The 23,124-nt window shown below is 45.5% G+C and overlaps 1 protein-coding gene across 4 annotated transcripts in view; it reads left to right on the forward strand.

The window, feature by feature from the left end:
• Window positions 1-4,574: 4,574 nt before the first annotated feature.
• The window catches only part of gabbr2 (gamma-aminobutyric acid (GABA) B receptor, 2), a 197,073-nt gene continuing 178,523 nt past the window's right edge, over window positions 4,575-23,124 (forward strand). The window contains exons 1-2 of one of the 4 annotated variants that reach the window (XM_037093801.1): window positions 4,575-7,520; window positions 9,054-9,179. Coding sequence is in view for 1 of the 4 variants with exons in the window: in XM_037093798.1 (XP_036949693.1) it covers window positions 14,641-14,955 (315 nt within the window). In the remaining 3 variants the exon portion in view is untranslated. Of the gene's footprint in view, window positions 7,521-7,566; window positions 7,675-8,276; window positions 9,180-14,640; window positions 14,956-23,124 lie in introns of those variants that run through there. The other 3 variants (XM_037093800.1, XM_037093799.1, XM_037093798.1) reach the window with 3 other exon arrangements.

Here is a 23,124-nt window from a genome sequence, read left to right on the forward strand (position 1 = left end):
TTTTTTTTTTTTTCTTTATTTATTTTTTAAATATCATTTTCCTGCCAGAGAATTAATTACTGTAGTCTATTAATCTTATCTGTCGGTGCAGAGGCAGTGGATAAGAAAGTGGTGAGGAGAAAAGTAGCAGGAAGCAGTCAAGCTCCAAGCTCAAGCATCTGAGAGCGGGCTAATGTTCTTTTAAGAGAGAGGCAGCACTTAGAGTTCTTTAGCAGTCGCCAAGTCTAGGAAAAGGAAAAAAAAAAAGAAAAAAAAAACCCTATCCCTGCCTCTGCATAATTCATTACCTATGTGATGATGATCTGCTTGGTCAGACAGACAACCAACTTACCCTGGCGATGGAAATTTAACTTCAGTGGATGCGGGAAACACGTAGTATTAATCATCTAAGTCATTGAGCTGGTGCTTTATCCAGTGTTGATAAAACATATTCATCGGGGGGGCATCTCTTGACGTGGTCCCACTCCCACGCGGGACACATTATTCAAGCAGTTTTGGTTTCTAAAATAAGTACTAATGCGGCGGGTTCCTCTCTTTGGCGGGAGGAGGTGAGCTGAGGAACGGTGCAACTGACGAGACGATCTTGAAAGCAGCTAAGAGGAAATGGCCAAACATTCATGACCCCAGGCTGGATGGTTCCTCCCGCTTCTAGTACTTAGCTATTATCCCTTTCACACGAGACGAAAAAAACCCGCCCAACGCCCACTAACATCTGGGTTTTGTCTCCGGGGGGGGAAAGAGGACACGATTGGCATTCAGCTGCAGCTCCAGTTGGCAGCGGTGGAGACATCACTCGGGTGGACACTCTGATTTTTGCCCCCCCGCTTTTTTTCCCCCAGTGCAATGCAGCCCTTGAATTGTTCACTGGGCATTGAGTTTGAAAGAGAGACCGAAGTACAAACAAGAGCGAAATCTTGTCTGCTAGCAATGGGGAAATGAGTCAGTTGCCTTTTCAAGGTGGTTAACCTGCATTTAAAAACAAAAACAATCGGCAGCTATGCGCTCATTTTGGTGTCAAAATGGCAACTCAGTCTTCAAGGCCCAACACAGCCCGGATGTGATTGAGATCCCTACACAAGCAGCAGGGCATCCCTTTGCTACACACGCTCTGACTCCTCTGGCACAACTCGCCAGCCTGGTTGGGCAGCAGTGCATCGTGGGTGGGGGGCGGGGAAATGGGTGGGGGTCACCGGCAACACGCCAACACGCTGACCTTTCCAGCGTGCCGATCGATAAGGCTCAACATCGCAGGGCTCCGGAAATCTCTCAGCGGAGAGGCAAGAACTCGAAGACTCACACTGTCAGACGATGCGCTAATTGCTTGTTGTAGATGACCTCACCTACCCCCGCTGGGTGGATCTCAGTGGTACGATCCAGCGCCCCCCCCCCTCCGCTGGGCCCTTCTGTTGAGAGTGGATCCGATGAAGCAGTGGGTCGCTGTGTGTTGGGTCACATAAGGTGGCACACATAGTGGATATGCACACTGTAGCATACACACTGTCACACATGTAAACATTATGCACCTGTTTTAATACTGGGTCGCATCAGCCTCGTAAGGAACGTCTGCTTTACAGGCTTGATGAATAGCGCAGCATGCATCTCGCTTGTCTCGGATGCCCCTTGCACTCCGATGTTGACATGAAAAATGAAAAGGAGCACAAAACACAAGCTTTCTCGGATAAAAACATCTGCTAAATGTGCAAAAAAAAAAAAAAAAGAAAATGCGTGTGACAGCCTGCGTTTCAAGCGGGGAAAGGCTCAGCTGCGTGTGCCCACACTGCTCTGAATAAATGTGAATAATAGTACCTGAAAGTGACAGGTGAGCGGTGCTCGGCGGGTAGCGGCATGGAAAAATGGTGCATGTAAGACCGCGCTCGTTTAGCCCGCTCGCTGGTACTGAGCCTGCAGACATGTGGAGGAGTGGCAGGGCCAGCTCCTCTCGCTGCCTAACTCCGCTTTCATCGGCCCGCTTTCATCAAGCTCAAGTGCCACAGCTATTAGACCTTTGTGCGATGTTGAAGGGGGGGAAGCCGAATGTGCCAGCACGGTTGGCTAGGTTACATCCAAACGGCTTCCCACAGCAGCTCTTTGATTACCACTTAAAATTACGAACCTTAAGCACTTTGATTTCTTCAACATGCTGCATTCGTTGCCTTTAAAAAATTTTTTTAAAAATCCGTGAGATAGGGTGGACAATCCAAACGACAGACTCTGACTTGATCTATTATTTTGAGCCAAATGACATCTATTCATCTGAATCTTCAGTGTCATAATGTTGAAGGTTTCTCGTCTTTTGTCGGCGTCGCGTTGTGCGAACAAGTGGCACTGAAGGACGCAAGAGCCCTTTGAATGGCTCAAGTAGCTCGCCACCTGTGGATGCCTTCAAAACTGAAGTCACAACTCCTGCCCTCGGTTACTCTTTTCATGTCATTCATTACTTTCGTCATCACCTCTTCACGCCTTCTGCATTCTGACTCTGACTTCTTCGTCATGGCGCACGGTTTCATGATATCCAGAGCGGCTCATACAAACCAGACCGACTGGACATTTTGTTCGAAGGACCTGATTTTTTTGGCTCCGAATTGTCTGGGCCTCTTGTGCAAAAAATGTCTGGTATTGCTGCCACTGACACGGCTGAGAAATGTCCCAACGCCTCAATAGAAACACACCGTAGTTTCATGCTTGCTAATGTTGGAACGCAGTCTCCAACTGTGGCCTGTCATTAAAAACTATCCAGTGGTGTCGTGCTTAGAAATGTCTCGACTCACAGACTCTCATTAAAGATATCCGGTGGTTTCATGCTCAGGAATGTCGGAAAGCCGCCCCCAGCGTTGGTTTACCCGCCTGTAGCTTTCACGACAACACAGTCCTTCCCTCCTTCGTGCGTAATTGTCTACTCACACACGTCGTCTAAATGTGATATGACGTATCATAAAAATGTTGGCACGATTGCGGAAACACGCACTCATTTAATGTGTCCACAGTTTGCGGGAAACAAAGGATGCCAACCTCTCATTCTGCCGACTGTCCCAAATCGTATCCATCGTTTTGGCACTGGATGCCGGAATAACGGTCTTGACGGGTGTCAGCGCCGTGGCGGATACAGTGCGTAGTTTTCTGTCTCCACCAACATGCTTTCACGAAGCAAAACACAAGAGATGCGAGGTGAAGCGCAGAGACACATAATCTATTGAGTGGAAGCAGCCGGAGGCTCCTGGAGCCGGTGAGTGAGTGGCAGGTGGCCTGGCCCCGGGGACTTCTAATGAAGAGAGTGTGCCTGCCTGCTTATCGATCTGGCCACATCAGCTGATCTGATGCCTGCCTGACTGGCAGACTGGGGGAGGAGGGGGGTGCAGGAGCTTAATGGGCACCTGGGGCCACACACACACACACACACACACACACACACACAGACACACACAGAGGATGGAGACCTGCTCAACAGGTGTGAGTGTGCGTGCTTGCGTGAAAGCGGTAATGTTTATATTTTGCGAGGGGTAAATATAGAGGTGAGTAGTTTGTTTGTGACTTAATGAGGTGGCAGAGTATGAGTAGTCTGAAGGATTTCCACACGTACAGTTCGAGATGAGCAGGTGGATATATATTCATATATATATATATTCATAGGCATGAGTCAGCTGTCTTTAATGTGGAACCTCTTTCACATCTTTTGGCGCACGCGAAAACACGGGCCGAAGGAGACAACAGCTGTCCGCCTGTCGCTCTCAAACACGGCATTTCTAAGCCACTGTCCGGCGTAATCTACTCACACACTCACACACACACACTCATACACACACACTCACACACACACACACACACACACACACACACACACACACACACACACACACACACACACACACACACACCTCTGCCATCCCAGATGCTCCTTCGAGCTCATTATTTCTGGGACTGTCGGCTTGTGGCGTGTCGTGTTGGTTGGGTAATGCATCTTAAGCCCTGGCTATCAAAAATGAATAAAGCAGCGACTTCCTCATCTATCTTTCATGGCTTTCATTTGTTAAGCCATTTGCCTGCGAAAATATTTTGCATGTTCCCTTACCGTCGTGAGTAATGCGCTCGAGCGGCAGCGCCGGCTCTATCATAGAAAGCTGAACACGCCGTCCTGGCTTGTGTGAACATTATTGTTCAGAGGGGATTCGGTTAGCATATTTGTGTGAATGGGGCCTGGTATTCATAATTGATATTAGAAATTTTCACTTCATTTCATGGTTTGCGTTACACCGTGATGAAGGCGGCGTAAGATGCAATACAGGGCTGTCGGGGAGTGTGAAAGAACAATTCACTGCATCTACATCTATTTGTGTGTGCTTGCCTCTTTCAATTATGGTCAGTGTTGTTGGATGTGTGTTTGTGTGTGAGCCAGTTGTGTGTGCATATATATATATATATATACGTGTGTTTGTCTGCATGCAGTTTGATCCTCTTCCCTGCATAAATAAGTGGCTATAAGAACACGTACATTTGACATGTTCTTTCTATATCTGAACATGTTATATCTGTCTGTACCTATGTGCATACCCAGTTATTGTCAGCAGCATGCCGGCTCTGAATTTCTCCTTTAAAAAGGGAACAAAATGTGACCGTAATAGCATCAAAAGCAAAATCACTGGCAGGAAAATGAGACGTTCTGTGTTTCCGAGCAGCCGAACACTGCCAAAGAACACAAGCTCAGGTGATGAGAAAATCTCAAAATACACTTGAAAAGACGCCTGTTCTCTTTCCAGGAAGTGTTCGCGCGTCTGGGCCTCATGATGGTAACCCAGATGCGAGTGCGGCTCTCTGAGAAAAGAAACGCTGCGTCCATTCGGATTGTGAGGGACAGGCACACATTTCGTGAATCCTGCCACTGAGCTGCAACTGGACGGTGCACTCCGCGGTTCACGTTGCTGAGCCATTAGGACGTCAGCATTCCACGGGCAATCGCCGGTCGATACAAACGTCTCCATCTCCCGCGTCCATTAGTAGAATCGCCGCTGAAGAGAAAGAGAGACCACGATCTTCAAGTGCTGGTCGGCCATCTTTTTCATCACGGAGATCCACACCAACTGGGCTCGCGCATGTATAAATCATCCAGTGGGCTTTGAAGAGCGAGTGCTTCTTTGTCTTGGTGGAGGGAAGGGGGGGGGTTTGTGTATAATTAATGCCGGCGGGGTGAGCTGAGGTGGGAGGTCTTGGGAAGCAGCACACGCACGTGCATCAAACGTCTGTCATTAACTTGACCTGGAGAAATGGATGGAGATTCCACCCTCCCCTCTCCCCCATAAGCCTGTTCCTCATCCTATCTAATTTCCCCTCAATTCCCCCTCTGAACCATTCTGCTCCGTCTGCCCCCCTTCTCTGTCCTCCTTTCGCTCTCCTGAAAGTGTTTGTATTATTACTCCGAGCGAAAGTTTGGACGAGACTTTTGTGTGGCTGTGGGGAGGGGGATGGCCGTGCATGTGATCTCTCGCTCCAGCAGAGAGAGTGTGTGTGCGTGCGTGCGCGCGGATGTGCCTGTGTAAGTCGGTATACTTTGCGCTTGCTTCTGTGTGAATGTATCTCCTCATACCCACTAATTAGAGTGACAGATTTTATTAATAGTTTGGGGCTAATGTGTGATAGCGTGACTCCAGCTTTCCATACTAGCTCGTTTACCCTGCTCTCTCGCCACCCCGGGCCCTAATTATCAAGCTGACGATCTGACATCCGACCACTAAAAACAGAGACGACGCGTTGACATATTGTCACTTCCGACTTTAGACCGAACCTCCTTTTAAACCTGAGGTTAGGCTGCGTTGCCGCAGACTCGTTCCATCTTGTTTCTCCTCACCCCTTAAGCACGTCTGGAAAAACTGTGTAGCTTAAAAGGAACAGTTCTGTTCATCTGATTCCCCAGGTTCCTGGATTTCCCCGTGTCAGATTAGATGCATATGATTCTGCAGGTCAAGAGTGATCAATCAGTCTCGGAAAACTATGCATTATCAACCCCCCTTGACGTGTGGATATTTTTCACTCATGTTGTAACTGTGGGTGGGATCGAGTACACGCCGAGCATGAGTCAGACACAGTTCTCTCTGGTGTACGAGGGAATTTTAACATGCATGGATCAAAAGGATGCCAGTTTTCGGGCCCCATCTTCAGACTGTGCTTCATGTCGGAGAGGAGATACTCCTCTAATCTCAAGGCACAAATCCTCGCCCACATCGCGCATGATGTGCCGGTTTCTTGCGAATCAATGGCGCGGCGAGCGACGGCATTTTGAGGAAAATATCTATTTATCTTTGTGTGTATCTGTGCTCGCGTTTGATCCCGTTCTGCTCAGCCTACACAGGCGCGTGGAGCCACAACGAAAATGATCGGCCCCGCTATAGAGCAGCTATGCTGTGGATGACGGTGAACATTCATTGTAAGTGTGATTATGTAAGACAAGTTCTTGCTATTACTAAGACTTGACAGTAATCAAAATAGTGTCCTCCCACAGCACAGCCGCAGCTGAAGCTCTTTTGAAGGCAGTGGCCTACTTTACACAGTCTCCTCTCATATTCTTGATTTAATTTCAGAATGTAATAAGAAAGGCTATGATAACCTCTTCTGACCAGGACAAATGTAGCATGCCCGTTCGAGATTATCTCTCTGGGGCGCAGAGCAGAGGACATCCTTCAAATCAGAAACATGCAAGGAGCATTTTTCTGTGCATTCTTCTGGCCCTGGGACTCCTGGGTACACCCTGCAGTCTAGCATTTAACTTCATTTGCCATGGTTGATGTCTGTCAGTGAACCAGCCACAGTTTGCGCCTTTCATGTGTCTGCATTTGCCACGTTTGCGGCGATAATTAAATTCCGAGTCACGATGCCAAGCATCAGTTTTTCTTAAAGATAAATACCAGCCACACTCTGAAAACCCCCTGTAGGTCACAGACAACACTTACTGCTCTTTTGATTCCTCAAAGACTCTTTTATCTTGCCTGAATGTAAAATAGCTTCTGCCAGGCACAATAAAGAAAATGTTACTTGCCTCCCCGAGTCGTGACTCTTTTTCTTAAACCAAACAGAGGCCCGAAGTGACACCTGGAGATGGAGTGCATTCAAAGTGTTTACTGTTATCATACAGTATTATGTGGAGATGATAACACATACAAAACAAGCAGCTATTTCCATCAATCTACAGCTTAATTAAGTTGGCTGTGGTGTGAAGCACCAGTCAGCCTTGAACAGGTCAGTCACATTTGTGCAGAGTCTTCATGGTGGCTGTATTTGAACTGATTTAAGCTTTGGCATGCTAACAAATAAATGCTAGCAGTTAGCTCCAGAGATGGCTGACGCATCCTACAGTGCTAAAGATGCGTCCTCGCTTCCGGCAGCTGTCTTGATTAATTGCGTCACAAGAACACTGTTATCTGGAGTGTAAAAAAACAAACAAACCGTCTTTGTTGTGCTGTCCACGGATTAATTCTCGTTCCACTGGAATAGAAGAGTCTTTAAAGAGCCTGGAAATGCGTTCTAAAGAGAGGTAGGTAAGGTTATTTTCAAACGACCTATTGGTTTGGATTTACCTTTTTAAAAAAAGGCAGAGCATTAGCCTGATTAGCTTAGCCACAAACTGAAGATAACTTTAGACAACGCAGATAAGGCATACATTAATTTAAGGGCTAAGTTCGGTTTGAAAACGTTACGTTTTTTAATTATTTAATTAATATGCTTGATAGTAAATATTAAGTAGTATATATGTGGAATTAGTCCTACACATGGTTTTAAGTTGATATAAAACCTTTTACATAATTCAGTGAAGCTAGCCAAAACTGTAAAAACTGGCTAACACATAACTTAGCAATACTTTAATTTCTGACTAGCTTTAACCAGCTTTTATGGCCAAATTTATTTCACAGAGCAGTTTTGTTTTGCTATATTTATGTCACTGTAAGGCTTACTGTAATACTCAAGAAGTGCCATATAACCATGAAGATACTTTTACTGCACCTCTCGACTCAAAACTGTACTTGAAACTTCAGGATCTCATTTGCACTTTTTGTTAGATTTTCCCTAATCAGATGGGTGTGGATGTCATGTTTATTTTCTGATAGTGCTCATTGAAATGAGCTGAACTGATGAACAAAAGCCCCATCCTTACATTAAATACACTACGGTGTCAGTCAGGAGAACCCTATTAAAATCCAGTTTTAAAAACCTGATAGGCTTTTTTTTGTCGAGGCACCCAGGATGATGCTTACTTCCGGGCCGGCCCACTCAAATATGTCCACATGCCTCTCTAGGGTCCATGATGTTTGGAAGGAACTTAAAAACGTCACCACATCTTTCTTTGCTGCCAGACTGTGATGACGGCTGTACCGAAGTCTGTGGGAGATGCACGGAGAGACGCACTAAAACCCAACATATCGATGTCGCATGACCTCTGATAAAGATGTGCCACCAGAACATGAAGAAATGCACTTCACGGAGTAGGTTAACTTTTAGTGATATGTTCGTCCCTCAGTTTCGTGTGGGAGAGGCCTCTGTTCATGGTGTAACTGCAGTCTCACCAGCATTATTGTGTCCGACGTGTCCCATTTGGTCACAATGATAGGAACCCTGTCAATCATTTGGAGAAAAAAAAAAAAAAATCAGCAATCAACCTACTCTCTGAAGTGTGTTCTTTCATTTCTTTATCAGAAGTCATACAATGTAGATTTGTAAAGTTTCAGTGTGTCTCTCCATGCTCCCCCCCACCACCCTGCAGACTTCAAAAACACTGTCGCCACAGTCCGGCACCAAAGCAAGACTCAGTGACACAACGACCCTTTCTTTCTTTTTAAGATTCCTTGAATTTTTTTTAAACCTCAAGCTACCGAACAAGATGTCTAATCAGTTGGTTTAAGTCAAAACACCTGCGGGGACGCGTGCTCTCTTAAAACAAAATGCCACTGCTTCAACTTTTTAAGCACGACTCACCCGTAACCTCCTCAGAAGGGAAGCGAAACAAAAAAAAAAACAAGTGAGGTTTTGTAAAATTGGACAAAACTGTGAGGTTGTTGTTCATGTTCACTGCCTAGCCGACCTGCTTCGTTTTCATCTCAACACCCTGCTGAGCCTGTGAGAAGCCCGTGTCCTGCTGGTTCTTTGCTTGTGTCTTGGCGAATGGATGGATATGTGACACGTTTGGCTTCGTGTATTTCAAGGTGAGTTCCTTTTTTAGTTTTGTTTTTTGTAAAGTGATTAAAGAGTCTAAAAATCTGCTGTTTTAATGCATGGTTGTAAAAGACTCTTTCCGAGGGTTTTTCTTTGACCTCCAGTTGCAGTCAAATAAAACATTCAGTAAGATGAATCTCGAAGGATAATATCCCACAGATGCTGCAGAACATTGAGGCAAGTTTGACACTAAACGTGCCCCACAAACTTCTAACAACTTCCCATTAGGAAGTTTCAGGATCAGGCAAAACCCCCAACAAAGGCCAGTGCGAGTCGTTCCTCCTCCTTATCACAAGGGGAAAGTTCCTCGTTGGCAGTCAGCAGTGTATTCATGTTTTCCGAGCTCATAAAACATGCATTCTCCACCGCCGTGCGTTGAACACGCCCTGCTGAAGAATCGCTCCTCAACTTGTTGGTATGCATGGAATTTGCAGGACTGTGACTCCGGATTCTGAAAGCAATTATTCAAATAGCTGCCACTGTAACTGGCAGGGCAAGCGTGTCGAGAACAAGGGGGGAGAAGCATCTCAGAGATTCATAATAAAAATGTCCCCCCCCACACCCCCCGCTGTATGGGAGACTTACTTGTCTGCGCCATTTTTAAGCTTGAGCCCGGTGTCCTTGGTATTTTTTATTTTTTAAATCAGTCATGTGTGGGATAATTCTGAACTATAAGGTACTGCACCGGGAGTCCATTCTATGCCGTGTGTTTCTGTGCACAGCAAAGCCTTTTCATGCCATTTCTCTGCTCATGGATGTGGAATGTGACCCCCCCGACATAATGTCTCCGCCGTGGCTTAATAGTGAATTAGTGATGGGATGGATGGATAAATGGGCTAACCTTTCCATCCCAATTCGGCACGTTGTGATGTGATCAGCTGTGCTTATAAGAGCACAAAAAAAAAAAAACTAAACTAAAAAACATACAGTTACAGAATGACTTTCCAGGGAGTGTCACGATGTTGATTAATTCTCCGCCAGGCCGTCCAGGTTGCCCGCTCATTTCGCAAACAAGTCACAAAAGCAAGGCACCCCGTTGGTGAGCACGACCGTCGGAGCTATGAAATATGAGAGCGTTGGAAATGTCATTTTTCATTCATCCCGTTCTGAATATACGTGGCATTTAAAATTCATAGAGCGTCTTGTGGCGTATATTGTTAAGAGTTTTGGTGAGGGATGTCCTTAGGCCACCCCATTAATCTCTATTAAACGGGGACATGTCAGCCAACTGTGTGCGTGGATTTGATGACGTCTTTTCAGCATCCGGCATCAGGTGTAGGGGTGGGGCGGATCGATCCAAATATCGATAGTATCGATACCAAGGTGAGTATTGGTATCGGATCAATACTAGTGCGATGAGATCGATATTTTTGTTGTTGTTTATGTTCTAATAAGTTCAGCAAATCACTTGTATTTCTTCCCAGAGTTTGTGTGACTGCAGCGTCTCTCTCAGACCTCATGTGCAGCGCTCCCGGTTCACTCTGAAGTATGACTATGGCAGAGTATAATCACTCTTTTGCATATTTATTGAAGGAACATTAGTATTCCTATTTAGATTTTCAGATTTAGGTTATAGATTTAATTATGTTACATATTATTTTCTTATTTGGCTAAAGTCTTTGGCCTGTGCTTTATCATTATCATAATCATGATCAGCTAATTGGTGGCAAAAGTACAAAATCATTTAACGATCAGGAATTTTCAAGTAACTGCTCTTTTGATTCCTCACAATCAGTATCGGTATCGGCAATACTGGCCCTGTAATTACTTGGTATCAGATCGATACCAAAAATTGCAGTATCGTCCACCCCTACTCAGTTGTTTGGCGGTGCGGTCACATAAAACTCTTCCTTAGTTTTGCCTCTGATTTTTGAACATCGTCGGTGCATGAGACGAAAGAAGTTCATGTCTTTCACACCACCCGAGTCGCTGCATCAGTCGCAATGCAAACTGTAAATCTCTGATTGCTCAAGCGCCAACATCTGCATAATTATTTCACCGTGTGCCCTTCATACCGCACAAGTGTGTTCCAATTAGTGGTGATATATTGGCTTGACATCTCGTTTAGCCGAGGACGGGCAGATTGCAGGGGCCCTGATTGAAAGCTTAATGAATGATTCATAATCCGAAATGAAATGGACATTTTCATTTGGGCGTCTGCGACAGTCATTCGCAGGACACGTAGCATTTATATGCCAGGAGAAAAAAAAAACAACAAAAAATAAATACAACAACAACCCACAAATGGTGTCGAGGTAGACGTGTCGATTGATTGTGCCTGTAAATGCCTGTTGACGCTGTTACAATACGCGCCAAACTGTACGCTAATAGAGACACATTTTCAGATGTTTTTAGTTGCCATTTGAATTTCCTCACCTTGCATGTAAAGAGTTTCACACGCCGTTTGATTCCTTTGTTCAGCTCCACAGCCTTTTTTACTCTATCGCGTATTGCTAATTCTCCTCTCTCTGGGTGCCGCAGGAGCGTTTTTTGAGCAGGAAGGGGATGTTGTCATACGTGAAAACAAACAGACGGGACAACAGCTTGACCCACTTCTTCATCTGGACCACTTGGAACAGAAAGAAGGATGACTAGAGGGAAAAAGGAGAGCTCGTTTTTGATGCGCTTCAATTCCCTCGGCTTACTGTATTCACCTTATTTTGCTTTCTTTCCTCCGCCAGTTATCCATGTCACGTCAATGAGAGGCCCGAGATGTTTCTGACGTCACAGATCAAAACGAGGGTAAAGATGGTGGCCAGCCAGAAAACAAAACGCCTCCCGCATATTGTCTTCTTTAAGGAGCTAAGGTGCCTGATTTGGGTAAAGGATGTGCTTGTCAAAGAGAAATGGAGACCTAGATATTGGAGCAATCCTCCAGGGCTGTCCCCGGCTCCTCTGTGTGTTGTGTGCATGGAGCTGCTTGGCCTTGTGATAAATGACCTGTGTTTTAAGAAGCTGGGGGGGGGGTCAGCTCCGTCATATCAACCGTGACAGCTTTATGCTTTAAACCCCTAATGAAGATTGAGCAAATTGGTGGTGTGAGAGGAGGGGTGGGAATCATATTGTGATTAGGAGTCTTTGGTACGCAAAGGTTATTTTCTTGACGCCATTTTTTTTCTGATAGCAAGCCGACAGAGTGTAGCCATCTGGAAAGTATTGACTGCGTGCAGATGGTCTGTTTTTAATGGTGCTGTCATCATCAGCCTTTGAAAAAGGAAGACCTTGCATCCTGTCACCTGTGCTGCACTTTGGACTTGAATTATCTCACCATTAGAATATCTCACAACACGTGTGGCTTCCTCTTTGCGTTGTGGGCAGTGTGGAGCCATGCAGCCACAGTTCACATCTGTACCGACTGTTACATATTCCCTACCCTTGTATTTGTGCTTTCATTCAGGAGGCCCCTTGACGCTGATTGCAATGTGCATGTGATATAATTGCGTAGGTCAAACTGTATGCGCCTCTGGTTTGAAATACAGCTGCAGACGATGACTTGAAAGGCTTTCAGATTTATTTATTTTTTTCCCCCACATGTGGAGAGCAGTTACTCCCCCTGGCAGCCTATTCTGTTCACTTCCCACGCCTCCTTAACAGTACCATGAATTGTGTTGCAAACCATTGCAATAATTGTCTTTTTTTCCCCCTTGGACCTTGGGGGCCGTAGGAGAATGTAATCCTCGCACACGGGGAGACGTGAATAATAAAAAAAATATATGTGTACTGTCTGCCCGGAGGAAATTCAGGTAATGGGGCTAATGTACACATGTCAGCGGGAGCGGATGTCCGGCGGCTCTGCTGCAGACTGCTGCTGCTGCCTCGCTCGGTCCAGCACCATGGACAGCGAACAGGCTTCCCAGCGAGAACTCTCCCGCTGTCCATGGTGCTGAAACTCTGCCGCGCCTCTCCACAAATGTAGGATATTATTAAGAGGATAATCACGCTGGCTAGAGTGGTTCACATCCTTTCTCAGTTCCAATGTAAAGAACTTTCCCTGGGAACCCCCTCCCCTCCCCGCCTCAGGGTGTCTGAACCTGACTTCACTGTTTCTTTGTCGCTCTGTTTCATTAGACCACTATATAAAAAAACAACAAGAAACAATCTGATTATTCTGATTATTTCGTCTTTACTGATCCATACGTGGGAATCCTCCTGTCATCCTCGGGTCGAGACGACTGCCTTCTATTATTATGTCTCATCGTGCTCAAGGGCACGTCGGCAGGTGCGGGCTGCACGGGCAATCAAAGCCCAGCCTTGTGTGGGAGCAAGCTCTCCATCCCCGAGGAAACGCATTCACAATGAGTCGCTGAAAAAAAACAAAAAAAACCCCAGCTCTGAGGAGAGTGTTCGGCGTGACTGCTTCATGACGCGCAACATAACAGCTGTACACGTGTACACAGCCCTGTATAGATTTTAACTGGCCCGCTCCGTGCGCGTCTGAAGCGTCGTCTGCTGCCTATAACATTAAAGCTCGGTAAATCAGCCGCTGGCTGTCAAGCCGCTGATGAGTCTGCCCCGCATAAAGCCTATGCAGCCTTTCCACCAGGCTGTTGTATCCCTCTCCTCCTCCCCTCCCTCGTTTCCTCTCCTCCTCCTCCTCCTCCTCCACATTCAGTGCTCCCTCTTGCGCGCACGGTGAGCAGCAGCAGCAGCAGCAGTAGCTTCAGCGCTTCTCTGACGCACCGTCGGCGATGAGCATCCCAGTCCCACGGGCTGTCAGGGCAGACTCTCTCGACATCTCCCCGTCGGACCGCTGCGGTCAAGCTTTCCATACCAGATCCGTTTCGCTTTGATCTGTTTTTTTTTTTTTTTTTTTTTTTTTTTTCTTTTTCGTATCCCATCCCCGTCTCGCAATTCGTCAGATTCGGCGCTGCGTTTCGGCCGGGATGCCCATAGTTGCCATCTCTTTGGCTGGGAATTTACTTCGGAGGTGATTTTTTTTTTCTTCATTTCTTATTTTTATTTTTTGTATCTGCAACAACTGTCTGCGAAAGTGATTGATACCTGTCTGCACTGAGGGTGCCTTCTTGTGTTTCGGGGGCATCCTTCGGGACATTTCTTGTGCTTTCTGTAAGTGGTGAAGTCAAATGAAAGGTGAAAAGGGGGGTTGAATTAGAGGGGCTGTTTTGAGAGGAGATCGTTTGGATGACGGACACCGAGAGGCACTAGCTCTGCGCCGCGAATCTCTGCGCCCTTGGAATATTCTCACCGAGTCGCTGTCATAGAGAAGAAATATATATATATATATATATATTTCTCAGTTCGCGGTCATAATCTGTACGGACCAGTCTGCCCACTGCAGGGGCTGCTGCGGCTCTCGCGTCTGCTCTGTTTTTGAAATACGATTTCCTTGACGGGCGGGCGTCTGAGCATCCCGGACGAGCCCGAATTTGCGATGCCCAAACAGTGAGGGGTTTTCGGCGGGATCTCGTTCGGTCACCCCTGCACGGTCGCATGGCTCCAGCCCGGAGGGACTGCAGCGGCTGGGAGATGTTCCTCCCGACGGGATGCCTGCTCCTCTCTGTTTTGCTATTTCACCCTGCCCTGGCCAAGGTGTGCAACGACCGCACCAAGCACGGACAGGACAACAGCTGGTTCGCCCGGGACGGGGAAAACTTGCCCATCATGGTTCTTATGCCCATGAACGAGTCGGCCCTGATGAGCAGCATCAGCCAGGGGATCGAGCCGGCGGTCCAGCTGGCCATCCAGCACATACGGGAGTCCAGGAAGTACTCGTTCTCGCTCATCACCAAAATCTACGACACCGAGGTAAACACGCAGAATAAATCCCCCTTCCCCACGCATTTAAGCTGCACGCCGATTGTCTCTGGCGTGTGTTTTTAAAACAGCTGTACGCGGCTGAGGCGTGAGCGTGTGTATGCCCGCGCGCGTGTACGTGTGTGTGTGTGTGTGTGTGTGTGTGCGGCGCGCGCATCGTCCCGCACGCTCCACACGTTGAGGGGGAAACGCTGGTGTGTCCTGCAATGTATGGTGTGTGTGTGTGCGCGCGCGTCGCGCACCCACCAAAATGACAAAAACAGGTGTGGGTGCCTGTGTCGCCCACCGCTCACAGTGCATTTAAATGTAACCCGCATCACCCGGGCACCGTGCGGGCACTCGCTCCTGCTCTCCCCGCGCTGGACGGCTTGATAGTTACCGCAATCACAGGACGAAAACACAGTGACAAGGCTGATGTCATTCAGCGCCAGTCACCCAGTCGGAAAATTAAATCAAACGCTAAATAATTATTGTATTTTTATTTTTTTTGCTATCGTCGCCTTGTAAAATCTGCATGGCTGTGCGCTATAACGCTATTTAAGTCACGAATTGATATCATTTGGAACGATTTAAAGGGTTGTTCTCATCGTGCCTGAAGATGGCGGTAATTGGATGTAGCTACGATTCCACTTCTGGCTCTTTGCACCCCCCCACCCCACCCCACCCTGAAGGGAGCTGCATCTCACAAGCGTCCAAACTCCAAATCAACATCTGATTATTTAATAACGGTAACGACAATAGTGTGACGCCCACCAACTGAAGTCCCCCTTGAAGTTGAGTCCTCACTAAATGTCTACAAGCTTCCAGGATGAACGGTCGTCCCTCATTTGAGTTGTTAAAATCAGTCAACAGCACTTAAATTGGCCTTTTGGGGGCTTTTAGTGAGCTGCATGCTTTGGAGGACATGGATGTGCAATTACCTGTTTTAAGGCTGCTGCATCATATGGTTGCCATGGCAACATGTAAGGATGTTGATAGTGTCAACAGAAAGGTAAATCTATTAAACCAAAGTTAATAACTTGCTTTTATTATTTAGCTTGATTTGTCAGCAGTGGTCCTCTTGGTTTGTCCTGTATCTGCACAGGTGTGTCCGTGTGAAAGAGCACACACACACATCTCTCTGTTGACAGAGGTAAGCCCTCTCTGGCGGCATGCGCTCAGACCATGGGATTAATATGCTCTTATGAGAGTTATGATTTTTTTTTTTTCTCCCCCTTTCTATTCCCCCGTGAGAGAAAGATGAGCTGCAAGCAAGAGGTCAGTGGGCCAGCCTGACATCCGCTCGCTGGAACTTGTCTGATGGTGATGCCCGCTTTCTAATACTGGCATTCAATGGGAACTCGTGAGAGCAGTGTTATTTGATGACTTTGTGGTCATAGGCTAAACTCTGCTACACCGTGGCACCTCCAATCCCATGGTATTTGACCAGCTCTGATCATGTTTTTTCAATGCACTGCACCAAACGCTAACTTGTTTTTGCCCAGTGGCCAGATGCTCGCTAATTAGAATATATTGTCAACACCGACTTTTCATTTGTCCTATAGAGTGCTGCAGGGGTGAAGTGTTTGTAAGCGAACCCGAAAGTTAGTGTCACCTGGTAGACGAGCTCTTTGGCAAACACAAGTTTATGGCATTTACGTTTCGCTCAGCGCAATAATCTTCCCAAATGAACTCCCCTTAGAAGCGTAAATGTAATCACCAGAAACAAAAATCTAATGTTAGGCCCACATCGTCGTCACATGACTTCACTGCCATTATGCGTATTACTACGCTGTAATTTACACACTAACTTTAAACTGATCAATCCACAAGTTAGAGTTAAAATACTTTGCAACCAAAGTTTGGCTGTAAAGACGGACTAGGCGAGTCTCTTTGTACGATTGTGGTGATGTTTAATGTCTCCAACATCCTCTGTAGCTGACATGTTTCATGTGGTGCAACAAAACATGAAAATCTCTTAAGATTATGTAATCCAAAGACCTTATTTCAGGCATTAAAACCTAAACCCATTAACAAAATCCAATGATTTAGAGGCGAGGGAACGAGAAGTGCAAACATGCTAACTTACTTCCAGGCTTTTCGGACTCACTCCTGCAGCAGTCTATAAGTGGCAGACCTCGTAGACATGCATTCCGTACTAGATTAATAGTTTAAATGAAGATGCCTGGTAGGTCTGGCTTCAATAACTGAAAAAGGACCCTGCCAGCAACTTAGTATATTTACAGGCAATTGCAAATCGTCTGGCACATCCTGCCATGGTTAAAGTCAACAAGAGACCACAGAGAACACTGTGAAGTGCAAAAGGCAGTATATTACCGCAACATAATATTGTCGTTTACAGGGAATAATAAAGTCGGAGACTTTAGTGGGAGAAACATGATTTCAATAACATCTTAAGATATGAGAAACTATTATTGTTTGTTCACGTCAGACGAAATGGTCTGAAGTGTGTCTCAGCACTTACAGGTGGCTCAGACCGTTGCCCAGGACAGGGTTATTGCTGAAGTGACTATATTGCTTTTGGAGCCTTTGACATGTTTATAGAAGCAATAATGTGAAGTGAGTGATGGCTGTGCTTTAAACAATTTACCATACATGTGCTCATTATTGTGTTTATTGACCTATAATCTTTTACTTACACATGAATAAAAGTCACGAACACGGACACACACGCACACCACACACATCTGCACGGCTCCCTCACATACCACATGCTTATGTCAGAAAACAATACATGCATCAGTGCGTTTGCTGCAGCTAGCAGCGGGCCAAGTGTGTGCCTGTGCTGTGTTTGTACACGTGTGTGTGTGTGTGTGTGTGTGTGTGTGTACGTGTGTGAGCACTGGGATTTAGCCTGGCAGATGTAAGTAATCAGTCCCTGAGCAGAGGCTCTTTATCCCTTTATCCCCTGTCGGTGGAGCCATGGGTAGACAGGGCAGGCCCAGTCCATCCCCTGGTGGTGCGGAGCTGGGTGGTGGTGCTGATGATGGGATGGTGATGCACTGGGGGGGGTGCTGTCCCACAGTAACAGGCCTGAGAGCTGAGGCTGTGCTGCAACAACGAGGTAGTTAGTTGCTGGAGGTTTGGAGAAGCAGTCAGTAGAAGTCGAGCAGATGTCCTGACGTGGAGAGACTGGGTATGAGATCTTATGTAGGCTAGTGTGGAACCAGTTTGATCAGGCCAAAGCTAGACTCCTAATATGTTTCAGTCACATTGGCATTGTAGCAGTCTGAGGCGGTGGCAGAAGAGAATACATCTTTGCTTTAAAACCGGAGCATTGCAGGTAGAAAAGAAGAAGGATGGATTATATCAACTGGGAGGCTTAGCGCTGGAGCTGGAGCTGGAGCCTCCACCGCAGTTGTAGATGTGTGAGTGTGGGTTTTAGTGTAACTGAGGACTGATACTGTAACTCTGCAGGCTTAGCTGATCAAAGCTTTGGAGAGGACAGGAAGCACTGGAAGAGGATGGAAGGGAGACTTTGGGCAGCGAGAGCGTTCGAGGCTAAGCTACGCTAGTTCACCGGCTTATAGGATGTGTGACGGGCCCTTGAGAGGAGCCACTCAGGAAAGATCACTTTTTTGGCAAGAATAGTTTACAATGTGTTTTGAACTGGTGGTTTTTAACTTACTGTTGTGGTATGTCAAGTATGCACAATTGACTGCAATATTCAAAAGAGTGTTCAGTGCGATTAAATGAAACATGAGCTAGGATATCTGTGAAAGTGTAGAGATTCGTACGACTCTTTTTGATAGAGGTTTTCTAGTCTTTGTACTGTTAGCACAACACAGTAAGAGTCAGACTTGTCATGAGAACTGGTCTGTTAAAGGACAGCTTTAGAATATTTTAGATACATCTCTGTCACAGATTGAGAAACTCTCAATAGCTAGGGGTGCAGAAACTATTTCCCGTGGAAGGCCAACATTTAAACTTACGTATCATTCTGGTTGCGTGGTTTTATCTCATGTATGTCTTATTTATTTAGGATATTTCAATATATATATGTTTGATAGAATACACACCATTTGTCAACTCAATTTCTGAGACAATATACCATCCAACAGAAGTAGTTACTGTGGCAGGCCTAGTAAAATGCTCCACCTTCAACCAGACACAGCCACTTACACACTGAGTTTTGAATTCAGCAAGGTCCTTCATCTACGCTCGGATGGTATATAGAGTTTGAATGCAAAATGACAGCTGTACCACCTATACATCCGCAGTAATCCAACACCGCTTGTCAGATGTAGGAAATGCATCTGTGAAGGCAAGAAGTAAAGAGTCTCATCTAAGGCAAAAGAGAAATCTGATATCATGTCTTGGAATCTTACTTTCTGTGATCACTTTGAAAAGAGCAGTCTGCTCTTCTTGGAAGAAAACTTTAATCTACCTCATGTACTTTTAGCAAATGTTCACCTGTGCTATAACGTTTCCTGTATTGTGGCAGTCAGAAGAACGAACACATGTATTTTTAAAGGTAAATCAATACGACCACAAAGACACAGAGTCTGCAGTCGGAGATGCTGATCTTGTCCATGTACAGTACACCAGATACTGTATGCAGATGGGTATTTATAGTGTATGACTGTCCATCCATGCAGTTAAATGGCCCTCCTGAGACAATGTTAGCAGTGACCTATGTTTCGAGATACTGGACAAAGATAGGAGTTGCTTCTCCTGCTCCACTACGAGGACTAGATGCAGCATGTCACATTTGTGCACATGTTGGCAAGCCTGAAACCGCCACACAGTACACTTGTTCACAGAGGGAAGAGCACCCCCCTGAGCGAATAAAAGGCATTCTGTCATTTTGTCAGAATAAGTTAGGTTTGTGGCGAATAGGCATTAACATAATGGAGGTCAGGATGCTGCTAAGCGTAGGTCTTAAGTCAAAGCGAGCTGGTTCAGGGCTGTTGGTTCTTTTTAGTGTCTAAGGGGAATTTGTTGTAGCAAAGTGCCATTTGCTTGTAGTGTAAGTCTGATATATATTTATTCAGAAAGTGCCCTTTACTGATTCACACACTGTAACTCACCTTTGAGCTTTTGTGTAAAACCATCTGACATGGGGCCAAATGAAGCAGCGCCTTTAGACATCTTGTTCGTCACGGTCTCATACTGTACTGCCACGTATTATCTAAATATCTGACAACTTTTCTGCACAGAGGCGGTGACCCAGGGGGGTCAGCAAAGATTGCCTGTCACTTGTTCCTAGGAGAGAGGGCGAATATTCAGGGATAGTAAGGGAAAGCAGCCCGTGACAGCCTCGGGTACTCTCTCGGCATACAGAAAGTGCTGAGTGCGGCTGTATCCACTGACCTGACACAGATAGTGGGGATCAATGTGCGGCAGCCCTCCTCATAGAACGAACGGGATCTCAGGGGAGAATCGGAGAGCGGGGCGAGAGAGAATGAGACGCGTAGGACTATGCGATGGAGATCCTGAAATAGGATTATATCACCAGGAAGAGGAAATGGCCAGCCTCTTAATTCTTATTGGATCATAATGTAATGCCATTTACGTTGTTTCTCCGAGGCTACATCGTTTAATGGCTGTGTGGAAAAGAAGCAATTACTGCATGCAATGAGGTATGCACATTAGATCTGTAAAAGGCTTCCAAGATCTTGTGTTGTTTTTCAATGATATCATTTTACAGGTCATGAGGATGTTGTTTTAGTATTATTTAAATGTTTTGTGTTTGCACTGATTCCGGCGAAATTAGATAAACATGGGTCACCGTTTAATGAAGTCACTAAATTTGAGCACTAATTGCTGACCTTTGTCTGAGTCATGCCGCCAGTGGCCTGAAGGGCTCGAGCAAGACAATCACAAATGTGAACTTTCCTGATAAAAGAGGCTTTTAATGTGCCCTGAAGCTGTCGTTATAGCAGATACCGTGACACACAAGCACGCACACATAGCACGGCACATAAATGGAAGTGTGCTCATACACATTCTACATTATGTTTTCATGCAGTCACACTGCATACACAGACCTCTCTCCTCCCTTCACACACTCACATACACACATGGCACATACACTCCCACATATGGCCATGGCGGTTTTCAGTCGGCACCCCTGCAGCACTGCCCGAGGTCAGGACAGTGTGGTCATTTGAGCATTTTGAGTGTTGTTCAGTTCCAATAAAAACAGAATCACAGCATCGTCAGATTGCTGATTCAGCGACATCATCCACCCCCCCCTATTATGTCACTATGTGGGGGTAGTCAAAAACACTACCTCACTAAAAACAATTTTCAACAGCCATTTGAAACCAGTGTGACATGACAAAAAAAAAGAAAAATCAATGTCTCTATGAACAACAGATTTAGACTGTTTACTGCCTTACACATAATATTCTTTTATTGTACTCTACTAGTCCTGCAATCATCGCTGTTTTTTGCTTAATTTGATTTGATCAAGGAATTTGAAATAAATCTAAAGTTTCCTTTTGTAAATGGGAAATGGAAGGTGCAAAATTAGCATGAAAGGCAGCAAAATAGATCTGATCCAAGATTCATTCTTTCTTTCTTTCTTTCTTTCTTTCTTTCTTTCTTTCTTTCTTTCTTTCTTTCTTTCTGTCCCTCCCTACCCACTGGGCTTTGTTCATTTTCACGTTTGTCAGATTGAATACTCGGGTTAGAGTCCATCATTTCCTGTCTACCAAAGCTTTAACCGCAATGGACCTGACCTCTTGACCGCTATTTACTGTTCAACCTGGAGGTTCTTCCTGAGGCTTAAAAAGAGAAATAAGTCAAGTTTGACTGCTCGTATTCTCTGGTACATTACTCCACACTGACCACAGGGCAACATCTTCTTTCTAATAACAATGTTTTATTTGATATATATTAATGGCGTTCCGAGCAGTAAAATTCAATAGGTGAATTCAAATGTGTAAGAGACATTAGCCTTCTAGCTTTCTCCTACCTTGAGTTTTCCTGGAGTAGATTACAGTATGTTTTACCGAACCTCATGTATGTTGCTAATTTGATAGCGCATGAGAGGGTGTTGGGCATTATCTCTCGCATGTGCAGTCACCCCGCAGGGCCCGATTTGCAGCCCAAGTCATGGGCTAATTGAATGAGAGAGGCAATGGCTGAATTCAATTTCAGAAGCACCTTAAGCAAGTCCCGCTGGTTGCTTGCAAAGTCCGTATGTGTGTTTGTACACGAGTGCAGCTTGAGGTTGAGAAAGGATGGGAAATATTCTGTACCCTGGATGTGTGGGGGCGGAGGGACTTATTTGAATATCTCAGAGGCTGGTGAATGTGATTCCTCCAGATGGACCCAATCACCCCACACTGATATTGTTGTAATTCACTGGAGCCTCCTGTTAAAATTCAGCACAGCTAGAATGCTGTTAGGAGTTTGACTGTCATTACTGCACATGTTTTTTTTTTTTTTGTTTTTTTTTACTATCTGCCTGTCAATGTGGCGTTTCTTTAGCCCATTGAAGGAAATAATATACAGTGAAGTGCCCTGATGTCAGCACAGACTCTGGTCAGTACCATCACTTAGGAGTAGGGCTTAAAATGATAACGGCATATCACCATACATAATATATACGGGGCAATATTTTGAATCTCCTCAAAAGCACCTCTTACATGTCAAATCCAACTATTGACACATTTATATTTTGAATAGATAATCAGGAGTAATGTTGTTTAATGACTAAACTGGTAGAAAATCAGTTTGGTGAGTTCAGAAAATCATATCACGCATGACAACACTGAAATCACAGTATAAATATGTCTAAAACCATAGACGATCTATAATCACTTGCATGTTGCCCATTGTCCCTCCTGAAAAGATGAATACAGTTTCTAAAACTCTACATATGTTTGCCCTGAATTCATTGCATCTTAATTACAACCACGCATCAAGGTCTTGCAGAAAACAAACTTTAATGAATTCAGTTTGTGATAATCAATTAGGTTTCAAATGAATTTGTCATTGTCAGATTTTAATCTTCCTTTCTTCGCGTCGTCCTATTGTGTTTTCCCAGCAGATGCTATGATGAGACATCTGTCAGCATGCCCCCTCCTTGTCTTGTTCTTTCTTTTCACTAAGACTCTCCCGTCATTGAGATGCACAATGATGACTCCGAAAAGTGGCGAGGCAGGCATCTGGCTGCCATTAGCATTAAACAAACAGTTACTCTCTGAT

Source organism: Acanthopagrus latus, chromosome 3 (assembly GCF_904848185.1).
Source record: "Acanthopagrus latus isolate v.2019 chromosome 3, fAcaLat1.1, whole genome shotgun sequence".
Lineage (NCBI taxonomy): Eukaryota > Metazoa > Chordata > Actinopteri > Spariformes > Sparidae > Acanthopagrus > Acanthopagrus latus.